Raw genomic sequence first — 26,730 nt, 5'->3', positions numbered from 1 at the left:
GTAGGGAGGGGAGGCAGACTAGGTGCTGGTACTGGCTCTGAATTCTAGGATTTGGTCCCAGTTTGGTCATCAGTAGCAGTGAGATGCTGGGAGAGGTGGTTGACTCTGTCCCAGTCCTGGGGGTAGTTGATACTAAGCTAGCTTGGAGGGTATTAACAGGGAGCTAAGTAGCTAGAGCAATGGTGGTCCCCCAAGGGGTCCATTAGCAATATCTGCTTTGAAAGATTTTTATGAAAATTTGTGTGTCTTATTTATTTGATTCCAAAAATAACCAGTGGAGAAAAATAAGACAAAATTGATGAACTTGCGATTTTGTTTATAGGGGATTTGTATAAGGTATCGACATATTTAACTGCACAAACATCTCTGAGAGTGTCATAAGCTGGGTTTGTTTTTTCCAAATTCAGTCTAGTAAATTTGCTCATCTGCATTAGCCTTAGGGATGAAATTTTGCCAGGATGAGGGACAATATTTCACTGGGCTGTTGCTACCTTATAGAATCTTTTCCAATAAACATTTTCAAAGTCTTTTCACAAGGTTGGTGAAACACTGGAAAAGTAGAAGAAATGATATATTTTTATGCCTTTAGTGGCTGTGATCATAGGTCCACATGAATTCATAATTGAAAAGCAACTTTCTGGTCTCCTTTTTTCTTTTTTTTTTTTTTTAATTAATTTTTATTGGTGTTCAATTTACCAACATACAGAAAAACACCCAGTGCTCATCCTGTCAAGTGTCCACCTCAGTGCCCGTCACCCATTCCCCTCCAACACCCGCCCTCCTCCCCTTCCACCACCCTTAGTTCGTTTCCCCGAGTTAGGAGTCTTTATGTTCTGTCTCCCTTCCTGATATTTCCCAACATTTCTTTTCCCTTCCTTTATATTCCCTTTCACTATTATTTATATTCCCCAAATGAATGAGAACATACACTGTTTGTCCTTCTCCGATTTCCAACTGACTGCAATATAAATTCTAACAATCTAATTAAAAACTTGACAGATGTAACTCACAAGATTGAACAAAATACTTTTAAGGAGAGGGTGGTTCAGAGAAAAATGTGGACTACGGACTTTTGGGTCTATCGCTTTCTCTGTAAATATCCTTCAGCAAATAAATTTTGATTCACTGGTAATTGCTTTCTTAAAAATATGAAACTAATACATGCTTCTTAGGGAAAAATTGGAAAAAAGAAAAAAACAAAGTATTGAAATTTGTAATGACACTTACTTTTTTCATTGGAGTTCGATTTGCTAACATATTGTATAACTCCCAGGGCTCATCCCGTCAAGTGCCTCCCTCAGTGTCCATCATCCAGTCACCCCATCCCCCAGTCCATCTCCCCTTCCACTACCCCTTGTTTGTTTCCCAGAGTTAGAAATCTCTCATGTTCTGTAATCACACTTATTCTGTTAACATTTGCTATATTTCCATCCATTCATTCTGTCAATGCAATAACCATTTCAAGTGCATGTTGTGGATATCAATGAAATTAAATATGGAAATAGCTACTGCATAGGTTGGGACATGGTCATTTATTAAAAAAAGTCAGTTCTACAACTTCTAATTATCACTCAGTGGAATTCTTTTAAAATCAGGAGTACAGAAAAATATATTAATTATGATCTCGTCTACAGGTCATTCTAGAACAATTGATCAGTTTTTGAAAAATAATTTCAATTTCTAAGACTCATTGTTACATATTTCTAAAAATTAGTAGAACGTAATAAGAATTACTACATATATCCTTAGCATCAACATAAGTTGATCCCTCACTTTTCAGTGGAAACGTGTGAATGTAAACAACGGAGAATTTTTATATTGAATATATAAAATTACAGTAATATACATATCAGGTCAAATATTCACCTTCTTAAAAAAGATTTTAATTTTTGTTTATTTGAGGGATTTGAGAGAGTGAGCTCATGCATGAACTGGGGGGAGGGGCAGAGGGAGAAGCGGACTCCACTGAGCAGGAAGCCCAATGCACTGGGATCCATCTCAGGACCCTGGGATCATGAACTGAGCCAAAGGCAAATGCTTAACCAAATGAGCCACCTAGGTACCCTTCAAATACTCGCGTTTGGTATTTTATATCTTCATTGGAATATAGGAACAAATAAGAAATTATTTTTTTACGAATATCACTTGAGAAATACTTTTTTTGCCCTCCTATTTCAATAAAAATTTTATTCAGACTTCTCACATGTATCTAAAATGTATACGTTAGGCCATCTGGGTGGCTCAGTGGCTGAGCACTTCCTGCAGCTCAGGTCATGATCCCAGGATCCTGGGATCGAGTCCCACATCAGGCTCCCCACAGAGAGCCTGCTTCTCCTTCTGCCTGTGTCTCTGCCTCTTTGTTTGCATCTCTCATGAATTAATAAGTAAAATTTTTGAAAAAATAAAATGTGTACTTTAGTGCAAATTTCTGAATCATCTTAAGCTCTGAGTGGTGACACCCTTATGATGATGTCACTAGATGTTTTATGGAAAAGATAGTTATCCACTTACAAAATAAGTCATTCTGTCATTCTATATATTTACAATATCAGCATAAAGTATAGAGACTTTAGTCCCAAGTAATATTTACCATCCTTATTAAAAGTCTTTATTGTCTTTTTACCAGTATTACCTCCATAACTAGCTTCAAATGAGTGTATTTCAGGTTGATATCTTATCCAAGGGTCATGGTTGCAAAATAGAGTATTAGAAGGGCTTCTTTAGAAATGAGAAATTGCTCAAACTAAAACAGAAGGCAACCTTTATGAGGCATAATGTTGGGAACAAAAGCTTCATCTTATGCTCTGACATTTCGCATGTTTGATCCTGAATGTTTTCTGTTTACATAGCAGAGTGTGATTTGCAAATATCTTCTGCCACTTTTCATGTCACCTTCAAGGTAGACCTCACTGAACTATCAAGCTCTGGGACAGAAAAAGAAACAAGCTCTAATGCACAACCTGTTTCTCATCTATTTATGCCTCCGATTTCCAAAATCTACTTGAGAAGACCTAAAATAAAATACACAAGTACAGTTAGGCCTGGAGATACAAATGGAAGACCAAAAGCACTAAGGAAAGTAGAGGAAAAAAAGGCCCATGTATCTGGCTAGAAACATAGGGTAGAATGTTCAAAGATAGGAGAAAAACGTAGTGCAGTACAACCTTTTAGTAACTGCTAAAATGAAGCACACCAAGTTTTCAAATATGTTTTGTTTTTCCTACCATAAAATGAGAAAAAGACTTCAAAGCATGAGTCCTTTAGGAGGACTGTGAAGTGATACAGTGGGCATTGCCTTCCACATCCAATTTGTAAAATGGATGAAAAGGTCTTTAAGTAAATGCATTTCATTCTATTATTGCAACATCGCTATGGGCATCATGACTTTTAATGTCACTTATAGATGGTGACCTTCAGCAGACCTGGTCAGGCAGGTAACAGCCTAATGATCTAATGTGACAATAGGGAAGTTTGGAGGACCAGGCAACCAGCCATTGATCTTGTTAGTCCATCATGAAGGAAAACTAGAAGTTTGAAGCCAAACTTTGGACATGATCTGGACGGAAGTCAGTTTGAGGTAGAAATTACTGTTGAGAGCTTGGAATGCTCAATGATTGTGATGTTGGTGGGAAAAATATGACATTTGCTTTGGACAAGACAGGCAAAGCAGTTCCATGAACTGACCCCATGTTACTAGGCTTTACTAGGTTTCCTTTGGTTTTCTGAACCCTGAAAAATCATTGGATAAAATAAGACAAGTGATTCCCTATTAATTGGTGTGTGAAAGACATATTTTCAATGAGGATCAAACGAAGGAATGAATCTCGATGCTCGATTGACATAGGCCCAATTGCTATCCCCAATACTTTATTCCCATTAGTAAAGGAAGTTCTGATCCCATCTGCAAGAAACTCTGACAATAACTTTTGACATATAATTTTATTCAGCATTTGAAATGAAAGAAAATTGAGGGGTACTACGACAAATTCAGCAGGCTTGTAGGGCAGGTTCAAATTTAAGGAGGGATGCTTAGACTCAAAATACAGTGTCTTCTCACTCAGGCTACAACTTCAAATGAAATTCCAATATAAAAAGTACTTTTAGTGAACATTTCCTAAAGCAGAACAAAAATCTGACCAGTGCATTACTTGATTAGGGTTCTATAAGAACATTTTTGAAAATAATCAGTAATTTTTTTTAAAGATAAGTTTTGGAAATATTGACATTTTGTTTCTAAATTTAAGGCATTGTAAATAATTTGGAGGTGAAGCAATACACTTTGCCTTACACAAAATCCTGCAGTGGTTCAGATGCAAGAATGAGATGTTCTATAAAATCAGAAATCAAGGTGAAGAATTCCAGTACTCAGAAGAGGGTATGGGATCCATATTTGTAACTAAAAGATCAACTCGATAGATTCCCATTCAAACGAGTGACTGTATATTGTGTCAAAATATTCCACGTTATGGTTGAGACTCTTTCACTTAATAGCTATGACTTTGGGCAAGTTACATACTAGAACCTTTTTTTCCTGTGGAAACTAAGAAAATAAGTATGTCATAAACCACTGTGGATGAAGGGCCATGACACACTAATTCTACAGCAATATTTCCTTCCTTTTACTATGTGCTGGGTGGTTCCAAACCACTAAATGTTTGTGTTTCTCTCAATATGTTTTTATTGTTATTCCATTTTTTTCCCAGATAAAAGTGCCAATGAAGACACTTCCCCCAAGCCCACAGTTTTTCTTCCTTCGATTTCTGAAATAAAAATCCATAAGGCTGGAACATATCTTTGTCTTCTCGAGGATTTTTTTCCTGAAATTATCAAGGTAGATTGGAAAGAAAAGAATGACAAAACAGTTCTGCAATCCCAGCAGGGAAACACTATGAAGACTAAGGACACATACATGAAATTCAGCTGGCTGACCGTGACTGGAGTGTCTATGGATAAAGAACACAAATGTATTGTCAACCACGAGAGTGATAGAGGAGGGATTAATCAAGAGATTCTTTTTCCTTCAATAAATGAAGGTATGTACATACAAATAGGAATATAACCTCCCAGGACCCTTTGTTTCAAAGAGAAAACCCTATTTTTTTCTGTCAAGTATTAATGAAAACAAGCAATTAGAAATTTTTATCTAATGTTGTTGCCTTTCATGGTGCATATATATTCTGCTCTTTCCCCGTAGATTTCAAATAGTATGGGCTTTAAGGGCACCTGGGAGTCTCAGTAAGTTGAACATCTGACACTCCATTCAGCTCAGGTGATGATCTCAGGGTCATGAGATGGATCCCTGTATCGGGATCCCCACTTAGCACAGAGTTATTTGAAATTCCTTCTCTGCCCCTTCCCACATATGCTCTCGCTCTTTCTCTCTCTCTTTCTCTCGAAATAAATAAATATATCTTTTTAAAAACAGTATGGGTTTTGGAACCTACAGAGAAAGAGAAAAGGACAAATTTACTTAGCCTTTGTCACCTCAGCTTTAGCATCCAAAATATTAATGTCACAGTGATGTTTTTTAAAGATTTTATTTATTTATTCATAGACACACACACACACACAGAGAGAGAGAGAGAGAGAGACAGAGACCCAGGCAGAGGGAGAAGCAGGCTCCATGTAGGGAGCTTGATGTGGGACTCGATCCCAGATCTCCAGTATCATGCCCTGGACTGAAGGCTAAACCCCTGAGCCCCTCAGGCTGCCCCACAGTGATGTTTTTTACCATCATGTCTTGATTTAATGAAACAGTACATGTGAAAGCCCTTAGCAACCTCTCACATAGGAAACACACAAGGGAGTCCACTTTTGATAACTTTACTTGATCAGGAAATAAAAACAATTATACATATTTCAAGAAGGCTCTACGTAGCAGTCAAAATACTTTTTACTTCAATCTTGCTCTACTCAAAGTATCACCCATAAACAATGAGTTATAGGAGACAAAATGCTGTTGATCTCATGGAGCCGAAACACAGCTCAACCAGAAATAATAATTTGACTACTGAGGTTTTAGTATGGTCTTGAATTTTTCAGATTCAAATTAAAATATCAGCATAGGTGATATTAGGTGAAATTTAGTAAGTAAACACTGAATGAAGCAAAGGTATATTAACATTCTCCATCCAACACAATGAATGTATTTATTACCATTGGTAATACTGCTAAGCAAACTTTTATTGCAATTCTAGTGTGAGCCAGACTGGAAGTGATGCAGGATGAATTACTGTCCCAAGGAGGATCACTGCAGTCAAGTGAATATACTTTTCCTAATCAACCAGGGTCACTTGTGATTCAAGCATTTGTCCAAAATGCCTCATTGGGGCAGACACTGGTCATATTTAGATAGGGAGGGCAGATGGCCTCAATGTGCCCTGGCCCTGCTCTGATCCACTAACTCACTAGACTCAAACGTCAAGTCCTGGCATTGACATCACAGACCAAGGCCCCAAAGGGACCATAAGTAGGAAGCACTTTAGTTTGTCCTTGTGGTTGATAAGCACTTTTTAAGCAGTGGAGAAGGAGCACATAATAAGATGTTTGAAGAGCTTTGCTATATACAAGTCTAAATTACTGAAGTAAGTCTTTGTGTTCTTGGAGCATTGGAAAAAAAAAAAACCCACAGACCCAAATGGCAACACTTAGCTTATGGCCCCAAGGCAATAAATCTAGACTTACTACCTAAACCAAATGCCATTTCAATGCCCCCCCCCCCCCTAAGAGTAATCTTTAATCAGTCAAAATGGGAATTTCCTGGGCAGCCCCGGGAAGGTCCTTATTGACCCATTCCCTTCCCCTTGGCAGGGTGACTTTGCCTAAAACAATGAACTCTTTGCTAAATATTCCCTTTCCACCTCCTGCCTATTCTTAAAAACCTTTCCTCTCCCTATAGTTTTTGGAGTTCCCTCTGCTTGCTAAATGGAATGCTGTGTGATTCATAAATTGGTTGATTAACAGAGCCTTTAGACTGTAAACATTTACTTGGTTGATTTTTGTTAACAGATTTGGTGGCAAGGATGGAATCTGATGTTGACTCCGAAGGGCATTCAGAGGCAAAGCAAAACACAGAGGTGGTAACTGTGAGCCCTCTAAGTTCACGATCTTTCCCACCTGGTGCAAGCACTGTGGGTGAGTTCTCCCTGGTTCCAAGCTCTAATTTACTTTGTGTTCTGACTCCTAATCTAATTGGCTTTGCTTGACAGGCAGGTCAGCTTGGGCTGGCAGAGTGTTATGCCTGTGTTCAGTTACTAGCGTGTCTGCTCTAGGCCCCATTGCGCTGGATATTTGCACAGAGTCCAACTGAACAGGCGAAGAGCCAAGCACCTAGCTTTCAGACCAAGTTTCACAGATGGAAACTTCAGTAATATTCCAGAGAATTGCTGGTGCACACAGAGTCTTCTTGTGGCCAGAACTCAGTATCATCTCCTGCTGCTCATACACTAATGTTCATGTATAGTTAGTCTTCATCCATGTAGATAAAGGCCAAGCTGCTGCGAGACCTCAGGGCAATGATAACCTAGAAATATAATGCCCATAATGGGGGAACTTGCAAATTAAATCAGATCGTTAAGATGTGCACTCAAAAGCAAGAGTTATCCAATTAAATAGAATCCTCCAAAATGTTTAATATTTCAAAGTTATTTGATTGACTCATTGCAAAAGGCTAATGAAAAATTAAAGATGGAAGAAGTACCTAAAACAGAACATTAATAGACTGATCCAACTACTCCTGATCCCCTCTGGGCTCCTTTGTGGGTTCATTCTAGTCTGAATTGATTTTCCACTCTGAACAGACTACACAGCCACAAACAGCAGTCTGCTATTTCACAGCCTTACAGACACCCCCATATCTACCTTCATAGGAGAGCCACCAAATGAGCCCCCTCCACAGTTGATGAAACGGGGTGGTTCCTGGCAAATTGCTATGTACTTTTTTCTCTTAAATAGTCAAGAGGAAATTCGGGTAAATTCCAGCACCTGCACAAAGGATCCTAAAAAACTAGCAGAAGGCAGGGAAGAGTAGCAACTCTTAACAGAAGTAGCTCCTTCCAAATCTCTGTCCACAGTGCCTGGTCCAGAGAGGAAAGTAATATTTCTCATTGTACCATTCTTTCCAAATCCAGGCCCTTGCTATCCATCCTTTCTCTCACAGTGAGAGCTATTGCCTTCTTGCTTGTGTCATCCTGTGTAACTGCTCTTAACTTTCTGCCTGCTTGGGACGTGTGGCTTGTTGGTTCCTTCCTCGGCTCTCACTGTGAGTGACTCTGAGTACAGGGAGGGTAGTATCCTTTGCACCGACTTGAGGACCCTCATAATGCACAAAGGGTGTTATTCCACATGTCAGAAATCTGTAAAATTAAAACTATGCAACCAGAGGGAAGGAAGCAAATTGAGGTTCATGTGCTTGATTAGCTGGATCAACCTATGATATCATTTCATGTGAATAAGACCCTGATTAATTGAGGGCAACTGGGCTGACAAATCTTAACAGAAGAAGAAATGCTTCTCTTGAAGGAATTCAAAGTACTTCTGTTCCTTGACCCTTCCTCCTTATTCCCCCATTTATGGAAAAGGGCTTATAAATGATTGGCTTTAGGAAAGCAAAGATAAACTTGGGCCTGTTTGTAGTCATATTTGGTGCTTTACTGAAAGATTGTTTTATGAAGAAGTACACATTTCCAGAAATTATGATATTCAGCATAAATTCGGCAATCTAAAGAATGCAGATTAACAAACGGTTCACAACTGCTTGATGACTAGCTTGCTTTAAATATGAAGGTTTCTACGGGTTAAGAATTCTAGTGTATGTGATGCAGACTGCTGAAAATAAAAAGAGAAGAACTTGGAAAGCAAAGAAAGTAAGAGATGTGTTTTTAGAAAGAAAAAGCATGAGGAATGGAAATATATTTTGTGGGGTGAAAGGAGGGATTTTGTCCTAAAGGGCGGCTGGTTATCCAAAGAGGGTAAACTCAGGACAAAACATGAGTGTAAAAGAGAAAGTTGTAGATGTTTGCAAAAAGGGGACGTTTGGAAAGGAATGTTATGTGTGGGCAGGACTGACTGACGTTGAAATGAAGAATTTTCATATCAAAAGTTGATGAGCATTAGAATTTGCATTTTCTCCTGCCAAAAGGATGAATGCTTTTGTAGGGGGTGGGGGTGGGGGTTCTTAGTTTACTTTCTTTGGAGTTTTGGTCTGCTTAAGTCTCTTTGACTTGGAGCATTCCAATGGGTTTGTTAAACTAGTTGAATCATTTGGCATGTCAAATTACAATGGGACGCATTGTCAAAAATTAGCTCACACTAAGTTTTCTAGATATTGTATTTATAAGATTGGGGTACATGTACATAAAGTCCATTCTGGTTCTACAAAAAAATGGCCCCTCGTTGCCAGACGTTGGCTGTCCTGATGTCCTTGTAATATGGCATCTGTCTGCTTCTGAATCAGAGAAATGAAGGTGGATAAAAAAATGAGAGTATATTAGACAAAGAGTCAGGTCTAATGGAAAACCAGAGCAGTCACTTGGTTCTTTGGGCTCCATGGCAAACCTCATTTCTCCTAAGTTTTGTTTTTTCACTACTTTACCCACAATGGGCGTTTTAAATGACTCAAATTTTGAAAGGATGTCACTGGGAAGACTTATATAATAGTACAAAATGGTTTACAATCAGTGTCTAACGTGTCAGGTCCTTAATTCTGGGAAAATTATCTTTGCCTCCAGAGGCTTCATAACTTCTCTCTCTGGACCCGTTGAATACTTGCAGCTGGACTTCATTCCATTGCCGCTTAGTATGGGATTGTCATATGCACTTGTCATTATGTATTTATTTTTCTGCCAAGAGGCTGATGACCTCACTATGGAAACGCACACTTATAAATGGGCTTTCCCTTGGGGGGGGGGGGCACCTTCTGTGATCTCCCGTGATCAAGGCTCCTCCTTCGTTGGGCAAATCACAGGAACATTTAGGAAAACCCTGCCACCATCTTGGAATTGTCTCAGTGTACAAATTTCTGCTGATCCTTTGTGTTCCTGCTAGTCTTACCACTACTCTAAGTCTCCAAAATCTGATTCTCAAAACTGTCAATAAAAGGTTAAACTGGAACCCTTCTTCAATCACAAAAAGGATCCTGTGGGTCACAGTTTACAGCCTGCTGATTAGGTATTTTTGACAAAACGTCAGGGGAAGGTAATCCTCGACTATCCCAGTAAAAGAGGGACCTTAACAAGTGAAACAGCTGTAAAACTAAAGGTGGAGCCTTGTATGCAGCACATAGCTACAAATGTCTGCATCTATCAACTGGTTCTGCCCAGATACAGGAGACTTCTTTCACCTAAACAGGGGTTTAGGTGAAACTAACTAAATATGAACTCCTTTCTCCCTCCTTTCTTATCCTTTACTCTGGCAATGACCTGTATATCCTATGTCATTGACAAAGGGTAACCTCTGTAATTTAGAGCAAACTTGTATTTCAGGCTAGCAGAGAATCTTACTCTGCTCCTACATTTTCTCAATGTAAATAAGATATCTCATTGGTTGACTCTCCTAAATTTAAATCCCTAGTTATTTGGGACTACCAAGAAGCTACCAGGATGTATTCTTTTGGTAGGGCCCTACTTCCCTAGTGTGGGATAAACGTAAATGAAGTCTGATCAAGGCCTTCTCCTTCATTCTTGAAATTGTTGCAGAATCCCTCCTAAAGTAATGGCTGCCCAACACAAATCCTTGTAAGATTGTGGTACGTGTAGATAAAGTCCATTCCAATTCTACAAAAAATGGCCCCCGATTGCCAGACGTTGGCTGTCCTGATGTCCTTGTAAAATGGCACCAGTCTGCTTCTGACAGAGAAATGAAGGTGGATAAACAATGGGAGTGTATTAAACAGAGTTAGGTCTAAAGGAAAACCAAGGCAGCCACCAGAAAATACTTTCTGTCCAAAGTAATTCTTGAAGGTAAGATAACCCTCGATTATATCTTCCCTGAGCAAGGCTGAATCTGTGCTGTAGGCCACACCACTTGCTACCAGATGAACACTACTGGGGAAGGTAAAACTCAGTAACTCTTTCAGCAGGGTCTTTCCTACTTATTTGATTCTAATTGCTTTGAATATTGCGGACAATGACATCAGAAAGCACTCCAAACATGGGGAATTATCCTGTTTATAGTCATCATAATAACCTGCCTGGTGCATTTTGTTCTCTCAAAAAATATAAATAATAGTGAAAGGGAATATAAAGGAAGGGAGAAGAAATGTTGGGAAATATCAGGAAGGGAGACAGAACATAAAGACTCCTAACTCGGGGAAACGAACTAGGGGTGGTGGAAGGGGGGAGGAGGGCGGGTGTTGGAGGGGAATGGGTGACGGGCACTGAGGTGGACACTTGACGGGATGAGCACTGGGTGTTTTTCTGTATGTTGGTAAATTGAACACCAATAAAAATTAATTAAAAAAAAAATAAAATTAAAAAAAAAAAAAAAAAACTTTACATGCCTGTTCTAAGCCAGAAACCTATAAACAAATGATCTTTATAAAACTGGAACATCACCAAAGAATAAAAAAAATGTCCAACTTAAATATTATAGAGCTGAAGTGGTAACCCTTGAATATTACAAGGATTGAGCATAAAGGTCAAGACCCATGAATATCACCCAGAGGAACAACACAAACTGAGAACTTCAGCACTGTTGCTGAGAGCAGTATTAATATCTTCAATTTTGATCCCATCTCTGAGTCAAGCTGAGATCAGATCAAAAGGGAAGGTTGTTGTAAAGGAAACCACAGGCTCACAATGTACTCATTTAGCTTGAGGCCATGAATCAGTAAACCAAGTCTTCATAGCTACCGCACTGCAGTTACAGTACTCAGAACTGTAACCTTTAGCCAGTGGACATGGATATTTCCTGGTCAGCACTAGGATGTTTACTGATTGACCCCCTCTGCTCCCCTTGGGATAGCGACCCTGCCTAAAACAGTGTATTCTTTGCTAATAATTTCTTTTTCACTCTCTATCTTGAAAAACCTCTTTCCTATAGCCCTTAGGAGTTGCCTCCTACTTGCTGGATAGGATGATGCCCAATTCATGAATAGGTTGCTAAATACAGCCAAGTAGATCTTTAATATATGCTCAGTTGAATTTCTGTTGTTTCATGGATTCTTAGTTTGTCCAATGATCAATTTAGGATTAAATATTTTAGTTTACTTTTACCTGAACTGGGATGCAGAGCAACAGAAATTATGACAGTGAAAGTACTTTCTGTTAAAAACATGACATGGATGAATTTATCCTATATTCATACTACTCATTTTTATCCTTTCTTAAAATCAACTAAAATCAAATTATACAAAGAGCCTTAATGTTTATTTCTACATTTAATAGAGAGGATATCTTCCAAGGTCTTCTCATAACAACAAACAAATGAGGGCATTTCTTTTTTTTTTGTTTTGTTTTTGTTTTTGTTTTTGTTTTTTTGTTTTTTTTTGTTTTTTAAATGAGGGCATTTCTGCTAAGGAATTCTACAACCCATTTTCCATGCTAAACCATGGAAGCTTTTTAAAAAATATAAAACACTTACATATATGTTTATACATGAAAGCACTGAACAGTGAATGATCTGAAGAGAGATAAAACTCATCTTGTCCACATTTTCAACAAACCTTGATTAAGAAAGGGCCCCTAGCTCACAAATACAAGTTTTATTATGAAAGTTGTTTGTTTCCTGTCTTCATATCATTCAATGCATGATTATGGTAAGAGATATTTATTTACCTTTTTTGAAGTTTTGATTTTACTTCCAGTTAGCTAACCTATAGTTTTATATTAGTTTCAGGGGCAAATATGATGAATAAAATCACTATATGGATAAGAGACCTTGAAGGCATTGTAAAGTCAGCCCTTTAGGATATTTTATCATTTAATATAATTATCCTAACATTGTCCTTTCTGATATTTAACCAAAAGTCTATATCTCACACCCATTTCTTTAAGAGCACACCAACATAAAATTGTCTGGAGTGCATAAAATTGCATGCCAGAACCATGTCTGTGTGGACAAGGACACATTGAGCAGAAAAAGGATAAACCAAAAGAAATTTGCAACTTTCTCTTCCTGCATCCAATGGTCAACTATCATTAATGGTTTTCGTGTTTGTATGTAAATTAGGTGGGTTTTTTTTTTTTTTTTGGTTTTCATTTGTTTTTCTATACTGTAGATAACTACAACTCTCACCTCAGATTTATGTATTCAGACAATTATCAGTGTCATGTGGCCTTTCATTCTATCCTGGCAAACTTGTGCAATGAAATGCTGAACTTTTAGGGTTGCATGGTAGCTTACTCGGTTAAGTGCCTGGCATTGGCTCAAATCGTGATTCCAAAGTGCAGGTTTGATTTGAGAGTTGGGCTCCTTAATTAGCTAGTGTTGGCTTCTTGCTCTCCCTCTGCCCATTCCCACTCGTCATGCTCTTTGTCTTTCTCTCTCTCTCTCAAATAAATAACAAAATCTTAAAAAAATAAAAAAGAAATGCTGAGCTTCTGTAATAAAATAGTCATTTGCAAAGACTAATTCAATTATTTGGAAGAGATAGTATCTGAGAGTCCAAAATGGTGGAGTTATGTTTGATTTCTATGGGCTGTTTCATCCTTTCAGTGCTGGCTCTGACAATCATCACTGGTATGTTATTCAGCAAGGGACATAAACTCTCTAAATCTTGTTTCCTTCTGGGTAACATGGAATTCTCCAAATTCAGCTCTTATCAATGTAATGGGGAGATGAGATGAGATAATGCCTATAAACTTCCACATAGTGCCTGGCACAATAACAATCAAACAGTAGGTTTTGGCCTTCTCTAGTATTGTTGTCAGGTCCTCCAACACCATCAGTCCCGAAAATCATGTGCAGGAGTTGAGGATACTGGGGCATGCATGATTTGAAAGACAGGGCTGCTTCTTACCTTAGATAGGAAATTTACCTAAACCAGACTCCTTCCAACATGTAAGGTGCTGCTGTGGATTTTAGAGTTGGACAGATCTATTTGGGAGCAACCCTTCATGTGAGTAGTGGGTGCAGAGGATGGACAGCAGTCACCATTTCTCATTATTTTTCTAATCAATAATATTTATAAAGCAAATACCGTGGAGTACCTATTGTGCTACAAGCTATGAGCACAGAAGGAAAACGAGATAATGTTAGGCATTACCCTCCAGTTCCGAGACTAAAAAAATGCATCAATCACAAACTGCAACATCTTTATGTGCAGAAATATAATATGTGAATTGATCTACTAAATTATGTAAAACCAAATAAACAATTTCTAGAATTGGGATGCTCATATTTGTATAGCTCTTCCTCTCTGCTGACAAATTCTATCTATCATCTATCTATCTATCTATCTATCTATCTATCTATCTATCTATCATCTAATCACAACACAGAGGAAAGTTAAACAATGGATATGAACAATGAATAATACTAGTCCTCATTTCTTTTAGAACTCGTTGCTCTTAACTCCACAGAAGCTTCCCTGGATGATGAATATGGTAAGTTTTTGGCTATGTTTGCCTTTATGTTATGCTGTAGAATTTTTCCTTCTTGATCAACTTAACCCTTGAACTCCCCTGGCTTCAGGGAGAAACCTCAGAATGGTTGGATCTTGCAAAATAGACTGAGTGATATTTATGTCAATCCAGCGTCTCTCAGGTCATCTTCACACAGTAACTGCTGGCTGGGGTATGAGAGGACCATGAATTAGGGGTGCAGTGATGTGCCCTGAATTCTTTCAGCAATGAATTTCATTCATTTTTGTGACTGGTATTTCACTGTCTGAGGAAATCATGATATCATGTTGTTTCTATATTTTTTTAGCCTTATTCTTGCTGGTAGTTAAGAACATTAACAGACACTGAGAGGTTCTTGTACAGAAGACATTGTGCTGCACTGTGAGTGCATTTTGTTTATAGCTCTTATTCTCACTGTGATGGATTATATTCCCATTTTACACATGAGGGCAATGAGCTACAATGAATTCAGTCTCCATGCCACACAGCGAGAGCTGAGGCTGAAACCGACACCATTAGATTCAAGATAAATCAAGTTCACATACTTACTAAGGTTTTGTTCTTCCTCTAAGTCCCAAAGCCAAGGTCCTGAGACAGGTGCACACATGGGGAGGAGGTGTCAGTGCAGGGCTTCCAGTGCCACAGACTAAACTTAGACTCCAGCCTTTTAATTATCCAGTGCATGAGTATGGGTAAACTATTTACAATTTTGGAGCCCAACAAAATCAACACAAATAACACCTAACTCACTTATTGAAGATACAACATGGAATATGTGTCATGTCTAGCTTAGGTATCCTTTTTAGCTGCTACATCATAATTTCTAGCTCCTGCCTCCATCTCCCCACATATAAAGAAAAGGAAATGATGAGGAGCATGGGTTCCAGCCCTGCTGATCAATCTTCCAAGGCCAATATCGGGGGACTTCCGGACTCTAACCATCACCAACATCATCATCATCTTCAGCAGCAGCATCCAACTTTTAATTGGCTTAATCATTTTGAAGTCTTGGCTATTTATTATATGTGGAGATGCAGAATTGCAGAGAAACCGAGAAAGTGTTCTTCAATTCTGTGCTGCTCGGATTGAAATCTGGAGTCTAGTATTCACTAGTTGTATGAAATCAGGCAAATGGCTTCTCTCTCTGTACTTACATTATTTGTAAATTGGGAATGAAAATAATCATCTCAGAGGTTATTGTAAAATTAAGTAAGATTTAAGCTTTGCATGCAAGGTTCTCAAAATAAATGACATTCAGTTTGTACTTAATGTATATTGTTTCTTATGCTTGCCTAGATTCAGGATGTGGTGAATGTGCTAAAAGCCATTTATCACCAATGTATTTTTTCCCACAGAATTCACTCATTATAAGCACAACCTTACTTTTTAATACTTTGGAATGTACTATGTGAATTTCATAGGTTTTTGACTGACTTGACCTAAAAAACTAGGTTCTGAGGTGTCTCAGGTGGTGGTGGTGGTGATGGTGATATAGGTATTTACTACCCGGTTGTGCTGGTGTGAGGTGTCACTTCAAGCTAGGTTATCAGAAATATATAAAGTCACCACTCCCCAATGACTAAATCTTGGCATTTCAAAAAAACTATGGAAGTAATAAATCATTTCTTTTAGACCCCCTGCAGCTGCAGCTCATGAACACCTCTGCCTACTATACCTACCTCCTCCTCCTCCTGAAGAGTCTGACGTACTCCATCATCATCACCATCTATCTGCTTGGGAGACCAGCGCTCGATGGTAATGGGAAGAGTTCCTAACACACGGTGCCACCAGGATCCAATTTTGTCCTTGACTGCTGTTCCAAAGTGTCTGCTGAGGATCTAGTGGGGTTTTCTTTCTGAGATTGGGTTATTTCATTTCATGTGTGTCTTCTCTATAGTGTCATTATGCAGAATGGATTTATAAACCACTGGGCAAACAGAAACTTTCACTCTGCAGCAAGAACAAATTCGGCCATGACTCAGAGTTGGGGACAGGGAGCCATCCCCAGGGGCTTCAGCACTGCTCTCTCCTCAATGCTCACCAGCTCCTCAGCCACTCAGTACCATGCCTCTGAGTACAGCTAGCATGCAGCTTCCAGCTGTATCCTTGAACTCTTCTTTATCCAGATGATTCCCTGGAAGCACACATCCTTGCTACCTGAATTTCATACTGTTTATCATAGTAAACACAATAAAAGCAATCAAAACTCTACTTTGGCCTACGTCTGCTTTTATTTGGTGCTATCTAATTGAGAGTCAAATGTAAGAGGCAGCATGATGACAGCTCAGCCTTCAAATACAGTGTTGGTTGTAATATTGGTCAATTCCATATCCCTAATTCTTGCCCTGAGGTGGTCTAATGATGCCTCATTGAGGCACTGGCCCAAACTGGAGAGCCACAGCTAGTGAAGAAGATACCCAGGTTATTTCCCCTTCTATGATCAGTTGATTCAGAGTCATTTGGTTTAAGACATTTGGGTGGTGACAGTAAAACATGTCACATGACTGGCGGATGTGCTCAGCCCTATAGCAGTGTTTTATGGACAATATGTTTCCTGATCTCATAAGAACTCATGAGACCCAGACTAGCACTGAAAGGAAACGGTGGTAGAGGGGTGAAATGCTTGGATTTTGAATCCCAAGTGCCTGTGTTTAAATCTTGGTCCTAAAGTTATTTCATTTCTGTGATATAATTTTCTCATGCATTAAATGAAGATATAGTGTGTCCTGTTGCCTTGAGTTGCATGGATGTGATGAGTTAATTCTACTGGGTACATGCAAGTATTCCACAGCATTAGCATCTAATGTTGGCATATTTACTTTGGAAATAATGGACAACAGGCCTGCATGCACACACACTAACAACAGAGTCTCTACTCATTTTTATGTCTGTTTGTATTTCTACAAACATAGATGTACAACAAAATGTTCAGTGTGTGATAAGTTGTTGAAAAGTTAGTAGTTGTGTATTTTCCCATTTTCAGTAATGAAAGTACTTAGAGCAATAAATTTGATGTATTAGAAATGAAACAATGTCTCATTTAAATGGGAATGACTTTTTGTTTTGTTTTGAATTTTATTTATTTATTCATAAGGGCTTCACACAGAGAGGCAGAGACACAGGCAGAGGGAGAAGCAGGCCCCCTCCTGGAGCCCCATGCAGAACTCCACCTCAGGACTCCAGGATCACACCCTGAGCTGAAGACACTCAATCAATGAGCCACTGAGGCATCCTTAATTTTTTTTTTTTTTTTTTACAATCAGCTTCAGCTTCTGTGAAATGAGTGATTTGGAAGCCAAGTAGAGATTCCCATGTGGAAACTACATAAAACCAGGAGATAAAGGAAGAAGAAATTTAATTTTGATCTACTCCCTGGTTCTCAAAAATTTGTTCAATCTCCTTGGACAAATGTCTGTGCCTCTAATTAGTGATCTGGAACTGCTTCTGCATGTGGAAAGCACGGAGGCAATGAGGGGAAAGTAGTAAATGACTTGCAGCTCTGTGGGCTGATGTCCCTACTGAGGTTCCTAGGAAGTGTCTCCTCTGGCTTCCAACTCCTTAGCACCTTACTTCTCAACCACCCTGGACTGCCCTGGACTTGGGAGGTGCAGAGAGAGGAATGTGGGGGTGCAGGAGACAGTGGGGTGGGATGAGGCCGCTAGTGTGATGAGGATGTTTATTTTCTCAGGTTTAGTTTTATGTTTGTGCACTTTCACCTGCAGTTGACTTTTGGAGAATCTTGAAGTTAAACGGTCCCCTACTGGTTGGGACAGTGCAAAGTGTCTCTGGCGTTGTAAGATGAAATAAGGACAGTTAAACCACAGCCTTCTTGCTCATTTCCAAAAGGCCACAGCTAATGGAAAGAAAACATCCATCTGCACACACATGCTCCTGCTGTCAAACACACTCTTGGGCTGTGGGTGAGGGTTCCCCTATTTTATATCATGTTCATTGCACTAGCTGCTATGTGGGTTAGGATCCGATACGGAGGACTGTGGCACCCTTAGTCCACTCTGATGACACCATTCTGAAGGAACTGCACTGTATGCAGACAGCTTGTAGCCCTAGGTGATCGCAGACATTGCACCAAGATCTGTGCTTTTTCATGGCAGGTGATTCACAGAGGCTCCTACTTTCAGTCTCATTTGGTCAGTGTAGGCAGGGTGACACGAGATCCCTGCCCATGAGGCTGTTGGCACAGGCAGCGTGTAGACGCCACAACAGCAGGTGCTTCTCTCCTCACAAGAACACGGACATATGGGGACCCTTACTTCAACTGTGGAATTGAATGTCACAGACTGAGTCATCTCGGTCCCTCTAAAGGGATAAGTGACTGCAGAGTCAGGCTGAGCAAGGCTCAATAAAGGCATGCACATCAGGTAAGTGTGCTGGGGTGGAGCAGAGGAGGGCTGTTCAGCAATGTGAGCACAAGAAGCAAGTGTCCCTGTGTCCACCCCACCCAAGCTAGGTACAGAGAGGGTCCCCAGTCCTGGGACACAATCTGTCCAGTCCTTGGGGAAACAAAGTTCTATCACTGAGATCACCGTTCTAAGCTTTCATAGTCTGACTTATATCACTTTGTCACCTTAGACTTTACTCCTCTTGGTCTATGCCTGAGAGCCAACTTCTGGGTGAGCCATGGCCTCCATGATAGGGGCCCCAAGCTACTGCCTCAGCCCAGCATGTGTGGGAGAGAGCTCTTTCTCAAGGTAAATTATACACTCACATCCAGCTTAGGCATCATCTGTGGGCCTGTTGTATATGCAATTCCACTTCTGAGACAGGATACTCTAACTGTGACCACACCACTGAGTTCTTGATATTTAGGTCCAAAAGCCATTAACTGTAGACCTCCTTGACCCACATAAAGAAATTCACCTGGTTAAGCCTCAGCCTCCTACACCACTCCTCATGGCACTTTCATCACTTGGTCCATTCTCAGAGTAGCACAAATGGAGTTGAACTGACTTGTAGAAATGCACATTTGACCCTGTAATTATATTTTGTAATTATTTTTTCAGCAAATATCTCTGACAAAATAATTCTTGTTTTCCATTATATATATATTTTTCTCTGAAATTGGAAAAACTCTAAATGTCTGAGATTGGATGAAGAGATAAAGAATGATTATATTTCTATAAAACATCTTGCATCCACTTTAAATTATGTTTATGTAGTATACAACAGCACAGTAAATGCTCAAGCCATCAAGAAAAAGCAAAATATAATGGAAAGCTACAGATCCAGGGAACACCAGCAGTGCACTTGCCTACTGTGGCTACCATTCTTTCCCAACCTCCCAACACTGAGCATTATGGACATGAAGGTTCTTCCAAAATTAGGAAAGCCATGAGAACCTGCAGCAAAATTACACAGTTTAAGGATGCTCAGTTAATTTGGGGTAGGGAGTGAGGTGATGGTGAACTAACAATTCGTGTGGTTTCAAGCAGGAAAGCCAGACGCTCTGCTGGTCTGATGTTGTGGTCATGCCTGCAGCAGGCACATGTTCAGCTACGGCTGTGTGCATGCTTAGCAGAGACACCAAATTGCCCAAGCCAGTCAAGCACTGCTGGTGTGCGTTCAGGTGATTGGCATATGCGGAGGAGCCATGGCAAGACTCAGAAAAAGTATAATCTGGGAGGACTTATACTTTAATACATATAGTCTATGTGCTATTTGCCTAAAATATTCATGTGCAGCCCAATACCTACGGCAAAACTATTTGTCAGTGTCCAAGTCTTGCCTTAAGTAATTTTGATGACCATAAATTTATGTAGACACAGGGTGAACCCAGGAAGCTAAGTGGAAAAATAAAATAATTTAATAAGATATGTTGGGAAATATCAGGAAGGGAGACAGAACATAAAGACTCCTAACTCTGGGAAACGAACTAGGGGTGGTGGAAGGGGAGGAGGGCGGGTGTTGGAGGGGAATGGGTGACGGGCACTGAGGCGGACACTTGACGGGATGAGCACTGGGTGTTTTTCTGTATGTTGGTAAATTGAACACCAATAAAAATTAATTTAAAAAAATAGAAAAAAAATAAATTAAATTACCTGGGGAAAAAAAAAAAAAGAAAACTTCAGAGGCATGAGCAGGCCGTACTACAGGGGATATAATATCACAGATTAAGTATAGATAAGTTTCTCAGCATAAAAACAATGATAGCAACCTTTTGGGGACAAGTCACAATCTAGAGGTGCTACAAGAAATTTTTAACAATATACTTTTCACTAAAAAAATAACAGCCAGGCAAAGACTCACAAAAGTAAGACTATTTTTAGGCAAAAACCCCCTTACAATTCAATGTAAACTGCTCTGAGGGTGTGCAGATACTCTCTTTAGCAGATAAGTACTTTAAAGTAGCTATAAGAAATGTGTTCAATAAATAGAGAAAATCATGTTTAAAATCCTAAAGGAAAATATGACAACAAAAAGTAAAAACAAAAACAAAAACAAAAACAAAACAGATATTCTAATGAAGGATAGCAAAATTACAAAACAGAATATTTATATAAAAAATAAAATCTAGGTTAGAAAATTTGTAACTTCAAGCGATATTGTCATTTGAGGGAATCAATAAATTATTCTTTTTGGCAGAAGAAACAATTGCAAAATGAAGAACTTCCTCAACCTGATAAAGGGCATCTGTGAAAACCCATAGCTGACATCAGACTTAATGCTGCAAAGCTGAATGCTTTTCCTAATCATCAGGAACAAGACAGGGAAGTCTGCTCCTGATACTTGTCTTCACAAGTCTGACTTGTGCAAAGTTAAAAGTTCTAGATAGTGCAACGCAAAAAAAAAAAAAAAAATTAAACTCTCTTGTAGATTGAAAACAAAAGTCAAAATAACTTAATCCACAGCTGATATGACCCTGTATGTGGATATTTCCAAGTATCTACCTGCACACAAAGCCCAAAGAAAAACTCATAAACAAGTTTGATATCACACAAAGGACACAATCAATGTAGAAAATATCATTTGGATTTCTGTATACTAGAATGCAACACTTGAAAACGAAATTTAGAAAACAATTCCATTTTCATAGAAACAAAAAGGAGAAAATACTTAGGAAATAATTTAACACAAGAAGAGCAAATCTTGTACATTGAAAAGTACAAAACAATGTGGAGGAAAATTAAAGAATCTCTAAACAAATGCAGAGAGGGTCCATGTTCATGGATTAGAAGCCTCAATATTGCCATGATGACAATTCTCACCAAATGGATTAAGGATTCAATGCAGCACACTTTGTGCACACAAATATATAAGTTTGCACTAAAATTAACATGAAAACCCAAAACCCTGGAATAGACCTAATTATTTTGAAAGAGACCAAACTTGGGGTACTGATATGGTCACCCTGTAGAATCATTGCAGGGAGGATACACATAAAACTTGATTTGGATGAGATACTGATGATGCTGCACACACAGAGGGTGTGGAAAGCTTTCTCATTGACCCATGAGGTTCTGGAGGCAGCAGGGCGGGCCTTTCCAGCAAGGCCTTACAGGACCCGATTTCAGAGCTTATGGAAGGATTAAGTTACACAATTTAGCCAGTACTGCTGGTGCAAAGAAACATGAAGATTACTGGAAGAGAACTGAGAGTCCAGAAATAATCTCTTGTGTTTGGTCAACAGGATTTTGATAAATGTGTTGTTACTTCCGTGCAGGATGAGATAGTCTATTCCACAACCGACTCAGCTACAACTGGATATTGCAAGGCAGAAGCATAAATTTCTTTCATTTGCTCCTGTATACATGAAAAGTATTTCATGATGGAAATAAATTAAAAGATAATTCTAAAACTCTAAAATCTACTTGATGAAAACAGAGGAAGGAATTGTGTGATACAGGATTAAAGCAAAGAGTTCTTAGATATGACCCCAAACACTTTATCCAGAAAAGAATACATTCTGATAAACTGGATTTCATCAAAACTCAAAACATGGGTTTCAAAAGTCCCCATGAAGAAAATGAAAAGACTACAGTCTCAGAGAAAAATTTGTACATCATATAAAGGCCTTTTATCTAGAATGCATAAAGATTTCCCACTCAGTAGGACTTACCTCAATATTACTCTAAAAATAATAAAAGGGTTAAAAACACATTTCTCTGAAGAAGGTGTTTGAGTAACTAATAAGCATTTTAATATTCTCAAAATTAGGTCCCTAGAGGCAAATGAAAAGCCCAAAGAGATACCAGTTCACATCTGCTATAATGCCTGTCATCAAACAGATAACCTCTGACATGTGTCAGTGAGAAGGAGAAACAGTCTCATATTAAAAAAATAAAGTATAATTCACATAGAACGCTATACCAGATTCAAGTGTACAATATAATTCAACATTTTATGAGTTATGCAGTGTTAGTGATTCTTTTACTCAGTATTTGTGGCATCTTTCCCTGGGGAATACCTTCCTCCCTGGGGAAATCAACTAAATCAAGAAAACCAAAGAACAAAGCAAATCAAACACCCCGATCAGGTTGGACAAATGGCCTATAGGAAGCATTTTGTTAGAGAAATGTCCATTGTAAAGCCGATAAATGGATAACCTTTTATAAATATCCAAAATGTTAATAATGAGTGTGATTAGCGTGCTCCACCGGTTTACTTCTCCCCCAGCACCACTGGGGTTTCTTACTGAATTCCGTGTAAAATCAACACCACTTACTACTTCATTTTCCCATAACTGAAAATGTCTCTGCTGACCTCCTCTGTGCTCTGAACCTACTGCAGGGATCTTATGTGCAAGGAGCCAATAAAGGAGAGACTGAGGGATGAGGAGTTCACAGAAGTCCAGACACGCTAATGCTCGGCTCAGCAGGGACTCTAATCTCAAACTGGATATCACGGAAAAGGATAGGATGCTTTGGTGGTGCTGGAGGGGGACATATTTCCCTAAACAGGATTCCAGAGTGTGCAAAGTCTGTGGCCAACAAGAGACTGACTACAAAACTGAGAATCTCTATTTAATGCAAATACCTGAGCCAAAGTTTAGACAGAAGGTAAATTAGCTGAGGATGTTTATTGGCTAAAACTCACAAAGGATAAATATCCAAGAGATTTAAACCATTCAAGTGAAAAAATATTTTATAACATTTCCTCTAATCTTAATTTCATAATTCAACTTTTATATCATTTTATCTTTATTTTTATTTATTTTATATCATACTTTCAATGATATATTATAATACTCCTATTATGTCCAGTGGTATTTTTTTGTATTTATAAGATTATTAAATTACTGTTAAAAGTAAATATAATAGTAACTAACAATCTTCATTTGCCGGACACCCTCCTTACTGTTCTGCATGTAGTACATTATTTAATCTTAAACCTATGAGGTAGTTGCTGATTTTCCTTTCTGCAGATGAGGAGCTGAGAAACTGCCGTGTGAGCATGGACTCCAGGGCTCACAGCCAGGACAGGGGACCTGGGAACAGCGCAGGTGGCCTGGCTCTGCTGGATGCTGGAGCCTCTGCGAGCCAGCTCCCTTTGGCGGCACCTGAAGGACACAGATAAGCTGATCTCTGAGGGAGACACATCATGGACACCAGGTATGAAGAGAGCCCCTCAGCTTCCTCGTCATCAGACAGGTGCCCATCACCTCCTCAAACAACCTGACCCTGTGTGGTCGCCCTCAGGTTGGTGAAACATTAAACGTCAGGTGACAGCACAGGCAGTGTTTATACAGAACATGCACGTGTATTTCCAGGACCAGGAACTGGGGGATCAGATTCCCAGGGAAATTCTGATGCCCAGCAGCAGAGCCTCGAGGGGTGGGGACAGCCTTGCTGTGACAGCCAGTCTGGGTGCAGTACAAGTGCCCGTCACTGTCGGGGGATGAATCCGTGCCCTGGCTGCAGGCAGTGGTACGAGGAGCAGCACAAGGGAGCAGTGGACTGTAGGGACAGACTCATGGACAGACATGGGCTGACAGGGATGCTAGGCCATTTATATACACGTAAATGTACACTATTCACAAGCAAATCTCTACAGTTTTCACAGGTACAGAGGACACCAAACATATCAGTCAATATTCTCATTTGAGGCTGGGAAACCGGGGCCTTGCAAGGAGGAGCCCCTTACCTAAAACTGCCAAGCACACTGAGTCCACACCTGGAAAAGCAGGCTTCCTGCCTGGTAGGTCTGGCCCTTCCCCTCCCCCAGCAGGTCCTTTGCAGTAACAGACACCACTTCCCAGGGATCCATCCCAGAGGACTGTCCCTGTAGGACCTGCCTGCAGCGCCCAGCAGGGGGGGCCAGAAGACAGAGGAAGGAGCAAGCCAACTACTGTAGCTTTTAACCCAGAATCTCAGTACTGAAGACAGGACCACAATTCACTTTCAAAGCAACAGCCCAGTGAGGACAAAATTAATCCCTGAATCACAAACATCCATGCAGGTTACGTAGGGCACAGGCCTCAGAGCCTGGCAGACTGGAAGTTCTCCGTGTGTCTTTCCTAGCTGGGCAATCTCAAGTGGGTGACTCCACCTCCCTAAGCCTCTGTCTCATCTGCAGAATGGGATGAATGACACCTGCTTGAGGCTTGCAGGGAGGGAATCGGTGTGTACAGCGTGTGACACTCAATAGAGTGCATTTGTTATTATTTAATGGATGGTTTCTGTTACAACCTTTAAAATTAGCTTCTCAAAAAAGGCAAGCAACTCTTAATTCACAAGGGCTAGAGGAATCTCTCCTACTTTCTGGGTCCAACACCATTACCTGAGCGACGGCTCCTCAAGAACAGCTTCTGCTCCTTGCTCCTGGCAAGTGAGAGAGATTCCTGAGTTCTGCAAGCTCTCTGAAACTTTCCTCACGGCCCCTTAGTCTTTGGAGGTTAAAAGAAATTCTCTCTCTCTCTCTCTCTCTCTCTGTCTCTCTCTCTCTACACCCACACAGACACATACACACATTGAAATCTATGTATATGGAATAGATGGTGTCATGGGTGTGTGGATTTTTCCCTTCATTAAGGTTGAGTTTGAATCAAGTCTTCATTACTTACATTACTTTGAGCAAATGAAAAGTTTTAAGATTCTAATTTGCTGATGTATCAAGTGTGGTTGTTATAACCATATTTGTACGTTATTATAAGGAACAAATGGTTAATGAATCACATTGTATGTGAGTTGACAAATAGTATTTATTTACAAAGGAATAAACTTGACCCATCCCAGGCCCATGGTGGAGGATGTCTCCAGAGTGAGCCTTATTATTTCCATTCACAGCGACTTTCCCAAGGACACACATCCTCCAAGGGGCAGGGCTTGGACTGGAGCTGTCATTCTGTCCTCTTCGATGCAATAAATCCTCAGGGAGTTAGGAGGTATCATTCGGCCTCCAGGGAGTCCTCTTTGGCAGCCCTATATTTGAAGGACCTCTCCACTCATGGCACCACTGATAAGATCACATTGCTGGGTGCTCAGAGGGCCGGGCCCCAAGGCTGGACCCATGACTGGTCCATCCATGAGGCCATCAGGTCTGGGAGGCTGGCAGCCATGGAGCCCGTGGGAAAAGGAGGCAGGATGTAAAGCTCTGGCTGAGGTTTCTGGGCTCCCCTGGACTCTTCTGCAAACTGTCCTGGCCCAGCCCTACCACCGCCCTAGCAGGGGATGGGGCTGCTGTCTGGGAAGCTGTGGGGTGGCACCAAAGAGCAGGGGGCCCTGGAGCATGAACTGGGCCCTAGTCTAGCTTCCTTTCTCCTCCACTGTCAACAACTATCTTAGTCTGGTGTGTTGAGTGGTGATTTTCATCGAGTCAGGTTCTCATCCATGTGTCAGTCCAGACTGACTGCCTGTAAATTCTGTTCCCTGACAGTTTCTTCTAATCTGTGCAAGAAGCACACTATGTAAACAAGTTTTATTGACATACTTAACAAGAATGTCTGAAACACACCCACGATACAGTGTACCATGCCTATAGCTTAAACATCCAGCGTCTTTCAGGTGATTGTCCTAGTGCTCTGAACGACAGGTATGAGTCCTCACAAAGCTCATTATGAACACTACTGACCTGGTTTACTGTGGTTACAATACAACAATACAACAATACGCAATACAACAGAGAGAGAGAGCTCAGGAAATTGTAGGACATTCCTATAATTCCTGCTAAACAGACTATTTCTCCCACAGCTACGAGGTAGCACCTCAAGAACAGC

General features: G+C 39.9%; 1 gene segment (V, D, J or C); it reads left to right on the top strand.

The window, feature by feature from the left end:
* The window catches only part of LOC112908570 (T-cell receptor gamma chain C region C10.5-like), a 45,754-nt gene extending 28,982 nt beyond the window's left edge, over positions 1-16,772 (top strand). Inside the window, 4 exon segments of the C gene segment in view lie at positions 4,704-5,033; positions 7,009-7,134; positions 14,496-14,543; positions 16,194-16,772. Coding sequence covers positions 4,704-5,033; positions 7,009-7,134; positions 14,496-14,543; positions 16,194-16,336 — 647 coding nt within the window.
* The last annotated feature ends 9,958 nt before the right edge of the window (positions 16,773-26,730 follow it).

Source organism: Vulpes vulpes, chromosome 5 (assembly GCF_048418805.1).
Source record: "Vulpes vulpes isolate BD-2025 chromosome 5, VulVul3, whole genome shotgun sequence".
NCBI classification, from domain to species: Eukaryota; Metazoa; Chordata; class Mammalia; order Carnivora; family Canidae; genus Vulpes; species Vulpes vulpes.
This window is presented reverse-complemented; position numbering and strand designations above follow the sequence as displayed.